Source organism: Sorex fumeus, unplaced genomic scaffold, assembly GCF_029834395.1.
Source record: "Sorex fumeus unplaced genomic scaffold, SorFum_2.1 ptg000095l, whole genome shotgun sequence".
NCBI lineage: Eukaryota > Metazoa > Chordata > Mammalia > Eulipotyphla > Soricidae > Sorex > Sorex fumeus.
The window spans coordinates 8,123,519-8,139,436 of NW_026606152.1; the positions used below are offsets into that span (position 1 = coordinate 8,123,519).

At 43.5% G+C, this 15,918-nt stretch overlaps 1 protein-coding gene across 1 annotated transcript in view; it reads left to right on the forward strand.

The window, feature by feature from the left end:
• The window catches only part of PARP4 (poly(ADP-ribose) polymerase family member 4), a 96,675-nt gene that overhangs the window by 55,152 nt on the left and 25,605 nt on the right, over positions 1–15,918 (forward strand). The window contains exons 18-21 of the mRNA XM_056132957.1: positions 3,984–4,148; positions 5,709–5,755; positions 9,704–9,782; positions 15,758–15,895. Of these exons, the coding sequence (XP_055988932.1) occupies positions 3,984–4,148; positions 5,709–5,755; positions 9,704–9,782; positions 15,758–15,895 (429 nt within the window). The remainder of the gene's footprint in view (positions 1–3,983; positions 4,149–5,708; positions 5,756–9,703; positions 9,783–15,757; positions 15,896–15,918) is intronic.

Here is a 15,918-nt window from a genome sequence, read left to right on the forward strand (position 1 = left end):
TAGATGTACTAAAGTTTCTTTAACCAGTCATCTGTTCTTGGACACTCAGGTTTTTTATAAGATTCTAGCTATTGTAAACAGTGCTGCAATGAACAAACAAGTGCAGATGTCACTTCGACTATACTTTTTTGCCTCTCTTGGATATATTCCCAGGAGTGGTATTGCTCGGTCAAATGGAAGCTCAATTTCTTATTTTTTGAGGATGCTCCATACTGTTTTCCAAAAGGGCTGAACCAGTGGGCATTCCCACCAGCAGTGAAGGAGAGTCCCTTTCTCACCACATCTGCGCCAACACCATTGCTTTTATTCTTTTGGATGTGGGTCAGTCTCTGTGGTGTGAAATGATATCTCATTGTTGTTTTGATCTGGATCTCCCTGATGATTAATGATGTAGAGCATTTTTTCATGTGCCTTTTTGCCATTTGGATTTCTTCTTTGAGAAAGTTTCTGTTCATTTAGTCGCCCCATTTTTTGATGGGGTTGGATGTTTTCTTCTTGTGGAGTTCAACCAGTGCGTTGTATATCCTTGATATCAACCCCTTGTTGGATGTGTATTCGGCGAATATCCTTTCCCATTCTGTAGACTGTCTTTGTATATTGGTCACTGTTTCTTTGGAGGTACAGAAGCTTCTTAGTTTAAGATAGTCCTATTTGTCTGTCTCTGTTTTCACTTGCTTGGCCAGTGGTGTGACATCTTTGAAGATACCATTGGCTTCCATGTCATGGAGCGTTTTGCCAACTTTGTCTTCAATGTACCTTATGGATGCCAGTCTGATGTTGAGGTCTTTAATCCATTTTGATCTTACTTTTGTACATGGTGTTAGGCAGAGATCTGAGCCCAGTTTTTTGCATGTAGCTGTCCAGTTTTGCCAGCACAATTTGTTAAAGAGGCTTTCCTTGCTCCCCTTCACATTTCTTGCCCCCTTATCAAAGATTAGATGATCATATGCTTGAAGAGAGATGTCAGTATATTCGACCCTGTTTCATTGGTCTGCAGCTCTGCCTTTGTTCCAGTACCATGCTGTTTTAATTATTACTGCTTTGTAGTAGAGTTTGAAGTTAGGGAGGTTGATTCCCCCCATTTTCTTTTTCCCAAAAATTGCTTTAGCTATTCGTGGGTGCTTATTGTTCCATATGAATTTCAGGAGTGTTTGCTCCATTTCTTTGAAGAATGTCATGGGTATCATTATAGGGATCACATTGAATTTGTACAATGCTTTGGGAAGTATTGTCATTTTGATAATGTTAATTCTCCCAATCCATGAGCAGGGGATATCTTTCCATTTCCTCGCATCCTCTTTTATTTCCTGAAGTAGCATTTTGTAGTTTTCTTTGTACAGGTCCTTTCCTTAGTTAAGCTGATTTCTAGGTACTTGATTTTCTGGGGCACACTTGTGAACGGGATTGTTTTTTTCATGTCACTTTCTTCTCTCTCACTATTTGCATATAGGAAAGCCATGGACTTTTGGGTATTGATTTTGTAGCCTGCAACTTTACTATACAAGTCTATTGTTTCTAGGAGTTTCTTGGTAGAGGTTTTAGGGTTCTCTAAGTATAGTATCATATCATCTGCGAATAGTGAGAGCTTGATTTCTTCCTTTCCTACCTGAATGCCCTTAATATCTTTTTCTTGCCTAACCGCTATTTCAAGTACTTCCAGTACTATATTGAACAGCAGTGAGAGAGTGGGCATTCTTGTCTTGTCCCTGATCTTAGAGGGAAGGCTCTTAGTTCTTCCCCATTGAGGATGATGCTTGCTATAGGCTTGTGATAGATGGCTTTAACTATATTGAGCAAAGTCCCTTCTATACCCATTTTGGCAAGGGTTTTCATCAAAAACTGATGCTGGATCTTGTCAAATGCTTTCTCTGCATCTATTGATATGATCATATGGTTTTTATCTTTTCTTTAGTTGATATGATGGATTACGTTGATTGATTTCCGAATGTTGTTGAATTCTATTTACTAGTATTTTGTTGAGGATCTCCGCATCTGTGTTCATCAGTGATATCAGCAGTAGTTTTCTCTTCTTGTGGTGTCTTTGTTTCCTTTTGGTATTAGAGAGATATGGGCTTCATAGAAACTCTTTGGGAGAGTTTCTGTTTCTTCAATTTCCTGGAAAAGTTTGAGAAGAACTGGCAAAAGGTCCTCTTTAAATGTTTGGAAAATTTCGCTAGTGAATCCATCTGGACCTGGGCTTTTGTTTTTGGGAGGACTTTTGATTACAGTTTCAATTTCCTTGATGTTAATAGGTCTATTCAGATACTCTATATCTTCTTGATTCAGCCTTGGGAGATTATAGGAATCCAGGAATTTATTCATTTCTTCTAGGTTCTCTTCTTTCGTGGCATACAGACTTTCAAAGTAGCCTCTGATGATCTTTTTAATTTCTTTGGTTTCTGCTGTGATATCCCCCTTCTCATTTCTGATTCGGTTTATTAGGGTTCTCTCTCTCTCTTTTTCTTTGTGAGTGTTGCTAGTGGTTTATATCTTATTTATTTTCTTGAAGAACCAGCTCTTGGTTTCATTGATCTTTAAGATTGTTTTTTTGTTTTCCATGTCATTGATTTCTGCTCTAAGTTTTATGATCTCTTTCCTTCTGCCTGATTTGGGCTCCTTTTGTTGATCCTTTTCTTAGATCTTGAACTGTGAAGTCAAGTTGTTTATGTGGGCTCTTTCTTCCTTCCTGAGAAATGCTTGCAGAGTTATAAATTTTCCCCTTAACACGGCTTTCACTGCATCCCATAGGTTCTGGTAGCTCGTGTCTTCATTCTCATTTGTTTCCAGGTATCTTTTGATTTCGTCCTTGACTTCCTTCCTGATCCTAAGTGGATATTCTTATATATATATATATATATATATATATATATATATATATAATTTATTTATGTATTGAATCACTGTGGGAAAAGTCACAAAGCTTTCAGGTTTAGGTCTCGGTCATGCAAATATCAAACACATTTCCCTTTACCAATACTTATTTTTCACCACGAAGAACCCCAATAAACCCCCACCCCCCACCGCCCCAAGGCCTGTGAGGCAGATGAATTCTAGTTGACACTCTATCTACTTTGACTAGATTCATTGTTTCGATAAAAGATGCACCATTATTATTTAGGGTTTACCCCCCCCCAAAATCAGACATGCTGAAAAAGCATTGTGAAATGATTTGCTTTCTACAGCTGGGTTCAAGAATTAAATGATGTCGCACGGCCGCTATCGCGGCTGCATGGTTTTGGATTTCTGCTATTTTACTTATTTACCCTGGAAGTATTTCTACTGAGAGTCAGATAATTAAGAGATTGGAGTCATGGCCGTGCCGGAGAGCCGCTCGTGGGGAGCAACTGGTGACCTCGGTAGGGCATGAAGGACAGGCCGGAACGCTCCCCTTCCCATGAGGTTTTAGTCACCCCATCACCCCCGGCTCATACCTGCTCTCCCCTAAGTGGATATTCTTAATGTCAAAAGGAACAGTGGACTCTATAAACCTAGACTAAGCATAAAATACTGCACTCTTCATTGGAACATACTAAATGTTCATGGTTAAGTCAAGTGCAAATGTAGCTAGAGTTCAGAGGATCTCAGTGAGAATATTGGGGGGGGGGGAGGGAAATGGCATCTGTCTATTGCTTTTATTGCTTTTCTCCTATCGAACTGCCCAGCTAGCCACCAGCTTATGCTTCCTCATACTATGACTCTCATTACCCAGTTAAGGAAGAATAAGAGTGTTGGCTAAGCACAGTGAGATCGGCGTTGGCTTTTCTGCAGAGTCAGCTTGGCAGAGGCTCTCTGCTGGCAGGGCCACCCTTGACACCACATTGCAGTCACCCATGGCCTGGCTCCAGAATCTGTCTCACTATTAGTACCAGTTGGGGAAGAATCAGCATATCACAATTCAGTCGGCTTATGTAGTGGGAGGATCTGACAAACAGAGAGTGCATATTCTTTTGAGTCACCAGCCAAGTCATTTGCTTCTGTTTCAGGATATTTTCACTGTCAGCATTGGGAACTTGCCTCCAAAAGGTAAGGTGCTTATCAAAATCACCTACATCACGGAGCTCAGCATCCAGGGCACTGCGGCCCTCTTCTTCATTCCTGCTTCTGTGGCACCCTGGCAACAGGACAAAGCTTTGAATGAAAACATTCAGGTGGGTAACCTGGAGACAACATTTCAAGATTCTTTATTTTTTTATTTATGCTTAGAGAAGGAAAAAATCATCTAAGAGAGGGCTGGAGAGGCATCCCAAAAGACCAGAGCGCCTGCTTTCTACGGGGGCAAACGGGGGGCTGTGGGAGCGGGGTCCAGCTCCCGGGCAATGCAGCAGGCAGAGTCTCCGGGACTCCTGAATGAGGCCCCCAGACAAAAACAAAGGAAAAAATATATCTAAGATGAATTTTTAAGTATCAAGTCCATCTACATTTTACAATTTGACATTTAAACATTTGGACATGTGTGATGTTTATAAAATTAAGAGAATAAAGTCAGCAAGTCCAGGGGTTGGAGATGCTCAGAGATCACAATTCAGTCAGCTGAATTGTGAACCACCACCTGGTTTCCAAACACTATCAGAACAATCTCCAAGAAACACATGTCCAGGAGCACCTCTGAGCACTGCCAGGTGTGACCTAAAAGCAAAAAATTACCAAAAAATGCAGGTAAGTTTCTTTTTTTGAGGGTTATATTTCATGGTGCTCAGGGCTTTCTCCTGACTTTGCACTCAGGGATCATTGCTGGGAGAACTATGTGAGGTGCTGGGGATCAAGAGCAAATGCGCTTCCCACTCTCTGTTTCAGATGAGTTAAATTTTCTACTTGCTGCAGTCACTGAAATTTTCTTGTGTCTATTCTACATGTTTATCATGAGGAACCAATGTAAGCATAAAGAATGCAAATAAGCCAGAGGGGAAGGCATAGCTATTTTCTCAAGGGAGGATAACCTCCACAGCTTCTGGGGGACCACCATGTGTTTTTGGACTGAAAGCCAGGGTTCCCGCCTTTTGAGCACCTCAGTCCTGAACTATTCTTAGTTCTGTCATCAGATAACAGAGCCCAAAGCTGCAGATTAACACCTTGTAATAGATATTCCAGACTTTGTATTTTGTATGTATCCATGTGAATTGTGTGTATGAACAGTATATCTGTGTAATACACACATCAGGTATGTATGTATATATAAGGTATGTATTTGTGCATATCTATGGACATTTGTAAAATTAAAATCTGTCCAGATGGTGTAAAATAGTAAAAGTAAGTAAAGTAAAGGCCCTCCCGTTGTTCAATTTGCTCAAGCGGGCCCAGTAACGTCTCCATTGGAGATTTCGTTGTTACTGTGTTTGGCATATTGAATACATCACGGGTGGCTTGCCAGGCTCTGCCGTGTGTGCGAGATACTCTCAGTAGCTTGCCGGGCTCTCCGAGAGGGGCGGAGGAATCGAACTCGGGTCGGCCATGCTGGCTGCGTGCAAGGCAAACGCCCTACCGCTGTGCTATCGCTCATGATGGTGTAAAATATCCTTCATTATTGTTATATTGTGTAAGTTATTGTTATTTCATGAACAAGTGGAATGTTACTATGCCAAACAGTCCAGCCATCTTGATGCTCAGCACAGCAGTTCTGAGCTATGGCCTTGGTGGCATTATACTCAACTAGGATCTTACTGAGAAACTTGACACCTGGCTATACCTTGATCCATCTTTTCTTTTAACAGGATACAGTAAAAAAGATTTGTGTAAAAGAAATTGGAACAGAGCAAAGGTTAGTACCTAAAATACAAAACAAATCATTTACTTTTTTAAAAAAATTTTATTAGTGAGACACCATGAGGTACAGTTGTAGACTTACATATTTTGTGCTTGGGTTTCAATTATACAATGATCAAATACTCATCCCTCCACCAGTGCCCATTTCCCACCATCACGGATCCCAGTATCCCTTCCACCCCCATCCCCCCCATCCCACTCTGCCTCTGTGGCAGGGAATTCCCTTTTGTTCTCTCACTCCTTTTGGGTGTTATGGTTTGCAAAATAGGCATTGAGTGGCAATCATGTTTGATCTAGAGTATACTTTCAGCATGCTTCTCCCATCCTGGGAGGATCCTCCCAACACCCTTTACTTGGTGCTCCTTTCTGAGCTGCCTTTTCCCCTAGTATGTGAGGCTGGCCTCCAAGCCATTGAGGAAAAATTCCTGGTATTAATCTCGGCCATTCTTGGGTGTTAGTCTCCTATTTTGTTACTTTATATTCCCCAGTTCTTCAACACTATTTCCACTACCCAGCCGTCGCCACACTCCAGGACGCTTTGCGGACCCGCGTGGCTGCAAGCGGCCGCGCGACACAACATAAGACACTAAATACCCATCTTCTGGAATTGTCGTACCATATTTGATAGGGTTCAAATATGGTAACACCTACAAGGGTGATTAGAGGTCACCCCAAAAGCCTCTATCCCTCTCGGAAAGACTGGCAAGCTACCGAGAGTATTCCGCTCGCACGGAAGAGCCTGGCAAGCTATCCGCTGTGTATTCGATATGCCAAAACCATTAACTACAACTGGTCTCATTCACCTGACCCTGAAGGCTTCACCAACATGGCAGCACTGAGAAGGATGAGAAAGGAGAGGCCGACAAAATCTCAAGGCCGACCTAGGCTGCCACAACGAAGGAAGACAAAAATGATCGTCTGTACTTTCAATGCACGTACGCTAGCATCAGATGCATCCATCGAGGACCTGATGGTACAAGCGCGAATGATCAAGTACGACAACATTGGTCTGACCAAGACAAGAAGGCAAGAATCTCACCATGCCGTTTTCGACACTGGAGAAGAATTGTTCCTCGGAACATGCGATAAAAGAGGTGTTGGAGGCGTCGGTGTCCTTGTCAATACAAACTTGGCCAAGAGCATTGATTCATTCGAATGCCTAACAACTCGAATCGAATCGGATGTTTACATTTGAATAGATGTGGCTCACTGCCTGCAGTTTCTATCTTCGTTGTCTACGCACCAACATCTCATTATGATGAAAGAGAAATCGAGAAGTTCTACATGGAGCTAGAGAAGTTCTACAAAGAAGACCACACCTTCTACAAGATCATTGTGGGTGATTTTAATGCCAAGATAGGACCGAGAAGATCAGCTGAAGAACTTCACATCGGGACCCATGGCCTAGAATGGAACGAACAGGGTGAGAGACTGTCTGAGTTCATCATGTCGACCAAGACCATTCATGGTAACTCACAGTTCCAGAAGGCAGAATCTAAACGATGGACATGGGAGTCTCCCGGTGGACGATTCCACAACGAAATAGACCACATCATATTCAATCGACGGTTTTGCCTGACTGATGTCGCTGTTGTCCCAAAATTTCGAATGGGATCGGACCACCGTCTCCTTCGTGCAAAATTCTACTTCACAGAGCAGGGAGAAAGGGCTGCAAAGTTCAAAAAGAGAACTCCCAGAATGACCACCAACTGGGAACTCTTTGGTACTATTGCGGCAACATGGGAAGATGCCATTGTTGACAACATTGACGAGGAATACGATCGACTGGTTCAGCACCTCCATGAATGTGCGAGGAACGCCAAGAGAGAGATAGCCACAAAAAGTCGCCTATCTTCGAAAACTCTTGAGCTAATTCGCCAGCGTGGTTTGGCGCATGCCTCAGGCAACCGCAAGCTAACGTCCGAGCTCGCAAAGCAGTGCAGAGATGCGATCAAGGAAGACCTCAAAGAGAGAAGAGCAGAAGTACTGGTAGATGCGGCAGAAGCCGGGAAAAGTATTCCTAACGCCCGCCTGTCCTTCGCCAACTATAAGACCAAGATGACTGCCCTCCGATGTCCTGATGGATCCATCACATCCTCCAGAACAGCAATGGAGAAGATTATCCATGACTTCTACTCAAATCTCTTCGATAGCCATGTCCACTTGCCGACATACCAAATTCCACAGGGTGTGTATGTCGTTCCCAACGTTCTCCCTTCCGAAATCCGACACGCCATTTCGTTGGTAAAGAAACAAACAGCATCCGGCCCAGACAAGGTCAGACCTGAACACCTGAAGAACCTGCCGTCAGTACTCATCAATACACTGGCTCGGCTCTTCACTCGCTACCTGTCTGAATGCAAGGTTCCGTTCCAATGGAAAACCAGCAGGACCGTACTACTGTTCAAGAAGGGAGACATCCATGACATTGGCAACTATCGCCCGATCTGCCTATTGTCTGTCATCTACAAGTTGTTCACTCGAGTCATCCTGAATAGGATTGGCAGAACACTAGATGAAGAACAACCATGCGAGCAAGCAGGGTTCCGCAAAGGATTCAGCACCATCGACCATATCCACACGATAACCAAGCTTATTGAGGTTTCTCAGGAGTTCAAGATGCCGCTCTGCTTAACGTTCATTGATTTAAAGAAGGCCTTTGATTCTGTTGAGACGGAAGCGGTCATTGAAGCCCTAGCCAATCAGGGCATTCAAGCCCAATACATCAGGATCCTCCATGAGCTGTATTGCGGATTCACTACCAGGATCTCACCATTCTACAAAGAAGTGATCGTTGATGTCAAGAGAGGGGTGCGGCAGGGTGATACCATTTCACCGAAACTCTTCAGTGCCACCCTCGAGAACATCATGCGACGACTGGAATGGGAAGGAATGGGAGTGAAGATAGATGGTCGGCAACTACACCACCTCCGCTTTGCTGATGACATTGTTTTAATAACACCAAACATCAGCCAAGCGGCACAAATGCTGGCCGACTTTGACCGTGAGTGTGGAAAGGTAGGACTACAGCTGAATCTTACGAAGACAATGTTTATGAGAAACAGCCTTGTTCCTGACGCCCCATTCGCTCTCAATGGAACGACCATCTCCGAATGCAACAGCTATGTGTACCTAGGTCGAGAGGTCAACATGAGAAATGACCTGGCACCCGAGCTGCGCAGGAGGAAGAGAGCGGCTTGGAACGCCTTCAAGAATGTCGAAGAAATAGCTAAGAGGACGAAGAACCTCCGGCTCCGGGCACATCTCTTTGATTCCACTGTTCTTCCTGCATTAACATATGCCTCAGAGACCTGGGCCCTACGCAAACAAGATGAGAACGCTATTCAGGTCTCCCAAAGAAGAATAGAAAGAGCTATGCTTGGAATATCACGTTTCACTCAAATGAGAGAACGAATCCGGAGTTCTGACATCCGTCGACGATCAAGGATCAGGGACGCTGTCTCATTTGCCAAGGTGTCAAAAATCAGATGGGTTGGTCACGTAATGAGATTTAAAGACGACCATTGGACTAGAGCTGTTACTGATTGGATTCCATGGGATGTCAAGAGACCGCGTGGCTGCCCACCTACCAGATGGTCAGACTTCTTCGTCAAGATCATGAACGATCGGTTTGAGGCCCTTCATGTTCCCGGAGCGAACAGATGTCATTGGGCTACACTAGCACACGACAGGGACAAATGGAGACGTTACTGGCGCCCGCTCGAGCAAATCGACGACTAACGGGAAGTTAAGTGATTAAGTGATATTCCCCAGATGAATACAATCTTTCTATGTCTATCCCTCTCTTTCTGACTCCTTTAGCTTAACATGATACATTTACTTTTTGGTTTAAGATTTCATTTAAAAACATGAAAGGCAACTCTGCATTATTGTTTACTGTCTAAGATACGGAACTGAGTCACTTTCTATTGGTTCCTGGTAGCTTCTCACTGACTATGTCCATTGAGATGCCATATGTGATTGACTTCATTTCCAGTGATACACATGAACTGAAACAAAAGGTCAGTGTTGCTCTCTTTTTCCTTTTTAGTCATGTTCTATTTCTTACAAGCTTTCATAGTAACATTTATTTTATTTCATCAAAGCAATATTTGCACAGGGTTAAATGAAACTTAAGTAATGCTGTAAGGTTATCATATACATATATATTCCTTTATATACTTTCAGTTCAATTCTTGTGATTATTTCCAGCTGTCATTGTCATAGCAGTCCCTTCTCTAGCCTAATTGCCCTTCCTCTCCCTGCAGCTTGTGACAGGCTTCCAACTGTAGGCCCATCCTCCTGGCCCTCATTTCTATTGTCCTTATGGAATAGTCTCATACTGTGTTTTTTATATCCCACAAATAAGTGCAATCATTCTATGTCTCTCCCTATATCAATGTGTACACTGCAAACTGTAATGACTGAAAGGAGAGAGACAGAGCGAGAAGTGTCTGCCATACAAGCAGACTGTGGGTGGGTGGTGGGAGCAGGAAACTGGGGACATTGGCAGCGGGAAATGTACACTGGTGATGACAGGTGTTAGAATATTGTATGACTAAAACCCAATTATGGACATCTTTGTAACTGTTTGTCTTACAGTGATTGTATTTTTTAAAAAATTTTAAGTTAAATAATGCTAATAGCAATAGACTTGGATTCTCTTTGCCTCTCCACAAACCAAGGGGAATAACTTCCCTGGTGTCCTGGGGGCTGCTCCCAGGGCATCTCACACAGCAGTGTGTCCTCAGGCTCAGGATCTGGGGCCGCTTGGCCAGTGCTGGGGCCACAAGACCACCCAGGTGCTCTAGGGCTATGCTGTGACAGGATCAGCTCTGGGTCTCACTCACAGAGCACATGCGCCAACTTTTTGAGCATCTCCCTGGCTTCTTGATGCTGTTAATAATTTTGCTTTTTCAGAAATCATCTTTTATTTCTGTTTGATGATTGATGAGAACTTCACTTTCACTCTCTTTACTGGCCACTCTCACTTTTCCTTTCCCCATTCATTCCAAAGCTTGTTGTCATTTTTTGTTTAGGCAATGGTCAATGTTTATATTATAACTATCTATACTTAGATTGTTTTACCATGAAGCCAAGAAATGGTCATGGTGATAATGTTCTTTCTGTATTTGGATTTTTTTACTGCTTTATATAGTTGGGGGGTGGAGGAATTTTTTTGTTTTGTTTGTTTTCATTTGTTTGTTTTTGAGCCACATCTGGCAATGCTCAGAAGTTGCTCCTGGCTCTGCGCTCAGAAATTACTCCTGGTGGTGTTCGGGAGGCCATGTGGGTTGCCAGGCACTGAACCTGGGTCAGCCACATGCAAGGCATATGACCTACCTGCTATACTATTGACCCAGGCCCAGAATTTATTTTATATTTCCTCTTTTTCTAGGACTCCTCTTAGCAATTAAAACCCCTCTCAAAACTATTTTCTAGTGATCAGAGAGATAGTACAGCAGGTAAGGCACTTGCCTTGCACACAGCAGACCAGGTTCTATCTCCAACATCTCATATGATTCCTTCAGTACCACTAAAAGTAATTCTAAGTGCAGAACCAGGAGTAACCTCTGAACATTTCTGGGTGTGGCCCCCCCCAAAAAAGAAAGAAACAAATATTCTGTTTTCCCACCATTGAGTTCCTACTCTAATTTGTTAATTAATTCCCCTGTCCAGAATACCTACCTGTCCTGTTTCTCCATTTCAGACTTGTTTCCTCTTTATTTTACTTTGCTTTATTTTGGAAGGGTGCCAGGGATTGAATCCAGGGCTCCCCCATGTGGGGCAATCACCTACCACCCATCCAGCTTTTCCCTGTCTCCCCACTTGGACCCATTGGTGACTCAGGTCTGCATTGGCGTTTTTCCCTCACGAAGTCCTTGCTCCTTTTCATGTCAGGCCCCCTGAGTGCCCTTGGTCAGAGGATCCTTACCGCCAAGTCCAGGAAAATTCTTATTCCACCCACTCACCGGATCCACTTGATCAGCTTGTGAATGTTTCATCCCAGGTCACAGATCATCTTAGGATATCAAGAACAACATGGATGGAACTAGAGGGTCCTGTGCCTGGTGAAGTCAGCCGGTGCAGGGATAGATACAGGATGATATCTCAAAGGGGGACCTAAAGACACACAGCATGGGAGCACCAAAGGGCCAAAAGCAGCACAACAGGAGAACAGAGCCACACAATTGAGTTGGGGAGAAGGGCTGAGAGGGAGGGATGTTGGGTTCCTTGAGGGAGGGATGTGTGTACTCTAGTGAAGAGTGTGGTGGGGAAATTATGTCCATGAGAAACCAATATTAATAGTATTGTCAACCAAATAATATCAATCAAAAAAATTTTTTAATGTTGAAAACATTGTATTCAGCTTCCAAGGTTACTTTTGAGAAGCTAAATGATATTCTTGGCCCCTATTCTTTGTGATATCTTTTGTTTATCAGTTTTCCAAGAATCTTCTTTTTATCCCTGATGTTAAGGAATTTCATAGTGGCTGGGCTGGGAGACGTACAGTGAGTAGCATGCTTACCTTGCATATGACCAACCCAGTTTCAGTCCCAGGCACCTCATATGGTCCCTGAGCACAAATAAGCCCTTAGCAGCACTGGGTGTGGCCCAAAAACCAAAATAGTTTTTTTAAAGAGCAAGATATTTCCTAGTGGTTTGATTGTTACTCATTTTGTTGTATACTTCGAATATAAGTAGTTTTATTATTTTACATAAGTTGTTTTTCTTCAATTTTTCTTCAGTTCCTTCAGTTCACCTTAATCATGTGTTCCTGCGATTGTTTGTGGAAGTGGGGGGAGTTGAGGTCACACACAGCTATGCTTGGTACTTACTCTTGGCTCTGTGCTTGGTACTCTCTTGGGGAGGGCCGGGATTTGGACGGTGCCAGGGGCGCAGCAGAGTGACTGCCTTCCCCCTGTGTCCTCTCTTTAGCCCAGCTTCCACCATCTTAACATTGTTCATAGTTCTTCCCTGTTCTTTTCTTTCCTTCCTGTTTCCTATAGCTCTAGGGAGCTGCTATTTTTATTGCTTTTCTTTTATTTCTTTTTTTTTTTCTTTTTGGGTCACATCTGGCGATGCACAGGGGTTACTCCTGGCACTGCACTCAGGAATTACTCCTGGCGGTGCTCAGGGGACCATATGGGATGCTGGGAATCGAACCCGGGTTGGCTGCATGCAAGGCAAATGCCCTACCCGCTGTGCTATTGCTCCAGCCCCTGCTTTTCTTTTATTATAGGTATTGTTAGGATTCTGCCAGGGAATAGAGATAAACAGAGGTATAATTTAATCCAATCTGAATTGGAGGCTCCCTCATTTTGCTACATAACAGTCCTTAGGCTTTGTGGCTTGAAGCAAGCGTTTCTTCTTTGTGGACTGAATAGTTCTAAGCTGGACTGGTTTGGTGGATACAGGTGACTTTGAATGCTCCTACTTGCACACCTGGCCCATGGCTGGTGTCAGCTGGAAAACTGGCCACACTTCTCATCTCCCGGCAGGTAGCCTCAGGTTCATCTGGAAGGGGTTGAAGATTCTCAGTAGCACAGGGTGGGCGGGTTCCACTGTGTGAACATGTTTCCATATGGCATCATCCACCAGGCCATGACACATGGTCACAACTCCGAGTCAGAGCAGTAGATGCCCCAGCACCTAGAGGAGAGGCAGAGACAGTGGCTTTTTGTGCTTTACCAGCTTGACAATATTGGTGTTTTTTAAAGTAAATTTTTTTAAGTTGAATCACTTTGAAATACAGTTACAAAGTTGTTCATGATTGGAGGTGCAGTGCCACCAGCAGGTCAACCAGTGGAATAGGTACATCAGCAGCTTGACGGTACATTCAGGTTTCCTGTTACTCAAAATTTGCCACTAGTACCTCTGGCTGGACCCAACAGCTCAGGACCAAGTTTCCTGAGAAATTAAATGGCCAAAAGTTAGGTATGTGGGAGCCATGCCCACAAACCACCTCCGACTCAGCTGCTTAAGCTCATTTATCGGCCTTACTTCAGAGACCATAAATAAATCTGAAAAGAGATCAAAAGCCACAGTTAATCTCAGACCATGCAAGACTAAAGAGACCAGGATAAATGGGAGGGGGGTAGGTCAGCCTGCTGCCCGCCCAGGCAGAGTCCCCAACAGCCCCTTGCTCCCACAATCTAAAATCACCACTATACCCCTAGCTGGACTCCACTGATTTAGGATAGACCTCACTGAGTTATTAACCTGTTGAAAATTCAGAAATGTGGGTTTTGTGACTGAAATCTCCAGGCTTTCTCAGAGTTGGAATGGTAACCCTGGCCATTTCCTTGCCAGCCTCCCCCCCTCCACCCCCCGCCCTGCCCCAGACACTTCCCTATATTCCTGAAATCACTGGCAGTCACACCGTGAACCAACTCCAGCACCACCATGGAGGCTGTTCTACTGGCCTTGCTTCAGAGGCCCATAAATAAATATGGAAAGATATCAAAAGACACAGTTAATCTCAGACCTGCACAAGGCTGAACAGACCAGGGTAAATCAGAGGGTGGTGTGTTAGTCTGGGCCTGTGTAAGAAGAGCCCCTGGCAGCGACTTGCTTCCACAAATCAGAATCACCGCCATGCCTCTGGCAGGCCAGACCTCACCAAGATATAATCTGCTGAAAATTCAGGAATGCGGATTTTGTGACTGAAATCTCCAAGCCTTCTCAGGTAGGGATGGGTTACCTATCCCCACTATCCCCACTTCCCTGTAATTCTGGAAGCCTCAGCAGTCACTTCCACACTCCAAAGCTTCCAGTTAAAAAGCTACTCCAGCCTTACTTTCCTGATAAGAATATTGAGTGCCCTGAAAAAACACAATGACCTCTTGCTGCCTGTGCTGCAAACCATAATGCACAATGGAGAGAGAGAAATTAAAAAAAGTGCCAGACACAGAGGCAGGCTGGGGGTGAGGTGTTGGGGAAAGTAGGGGACACTGGTGGTGGAACACTGGTGGAGGGGTGGGTGTTGGATCATTGTATGACTGAAATTCAATCGCTAACAGCTTTGTGATGGTCTATCAGGATATTCAATAAAAATGTAAAAAAAAACAAAGTTGTTTATGATTGGGTTTTAATCATACAATGTTCCAATACCTGTCCTTCACCAGTGTACATCTCCCACCACCAATATCCCCAGTTTCTCTCCTGCCAACTCCATAGCTGCCTCTATGGCAGGCACTTTTCTTCTCTCTCTCTCTCTCTCTCTCTCTCTCTCTCTCTCTCTCTCTCTCTCTCCCCTCGCTCTCCTCCTGGGCATTAGGGTTTGAATGGTTAATATATATACATACATACATATATATGTATATGTATCCATTTACCACCTTTCAGTACTCAGTTCTTGTCCAGAGTGATCATTTCCAGCTATCATAACTGCCCTCTGCCCCCACCACTTGTGGCAAGCTTCCTACCATAGACTCATCCTCCTGATTCTTGTTTCTAACATCCTTGGGCGTTATTCTTGTACTATGTTTTTTTTTATTCCACAAATAAGTGCAGTCTTTCTATGCATATCCTTTTCATTATTGTTTTAAAGTTCATCATCTATGTTCTCTATTGATAAAAACACTTCTATTGATGTATAGTTTATCTATTGAAATGTACTTTAAATCTAAGGTATAATTATAAGCTCCCTATTGAATTTTCTATTTTACTATCCTAAGTTACATTTACTGGTATACTTACCTCCATATTCATATAAGTCTAACTGAATAAATAGTTAAATCTATAACCTTGAAATCAGGGTTTGAGATTCTTTTGCTTTTCCTTGCATCTCACTAAGTATATCTTTCTTTGACTTTCTGAAAAATGATTGCTATGATTGTCATGCTGGTAATACCTATAGCTCATAATTTAAGGTGTCTGTCTACATTTGATCCTTATGAAAAAATTCTCAGGGGTTTGCTGCTTGATAGGGAAGAGCAAACTGGCACTGTGGGACCAGTCTGTGATTGACTTCGTCGTGGTGGTTGTTTTCTAGAGAACAGACTGCACAGCTGTCGTCAGCACCATGGAAAGCAGCCGCTTAGACAGCAGTGGGTTTTGCCTTCGCGTTGGTCTGACTGATGCCTATCTCCCAAGAATGTGGGTTGAAAAACATCCAGAAAAAGAAAGCGAGGTAAAGTCCTTCCTGCTTAAAAG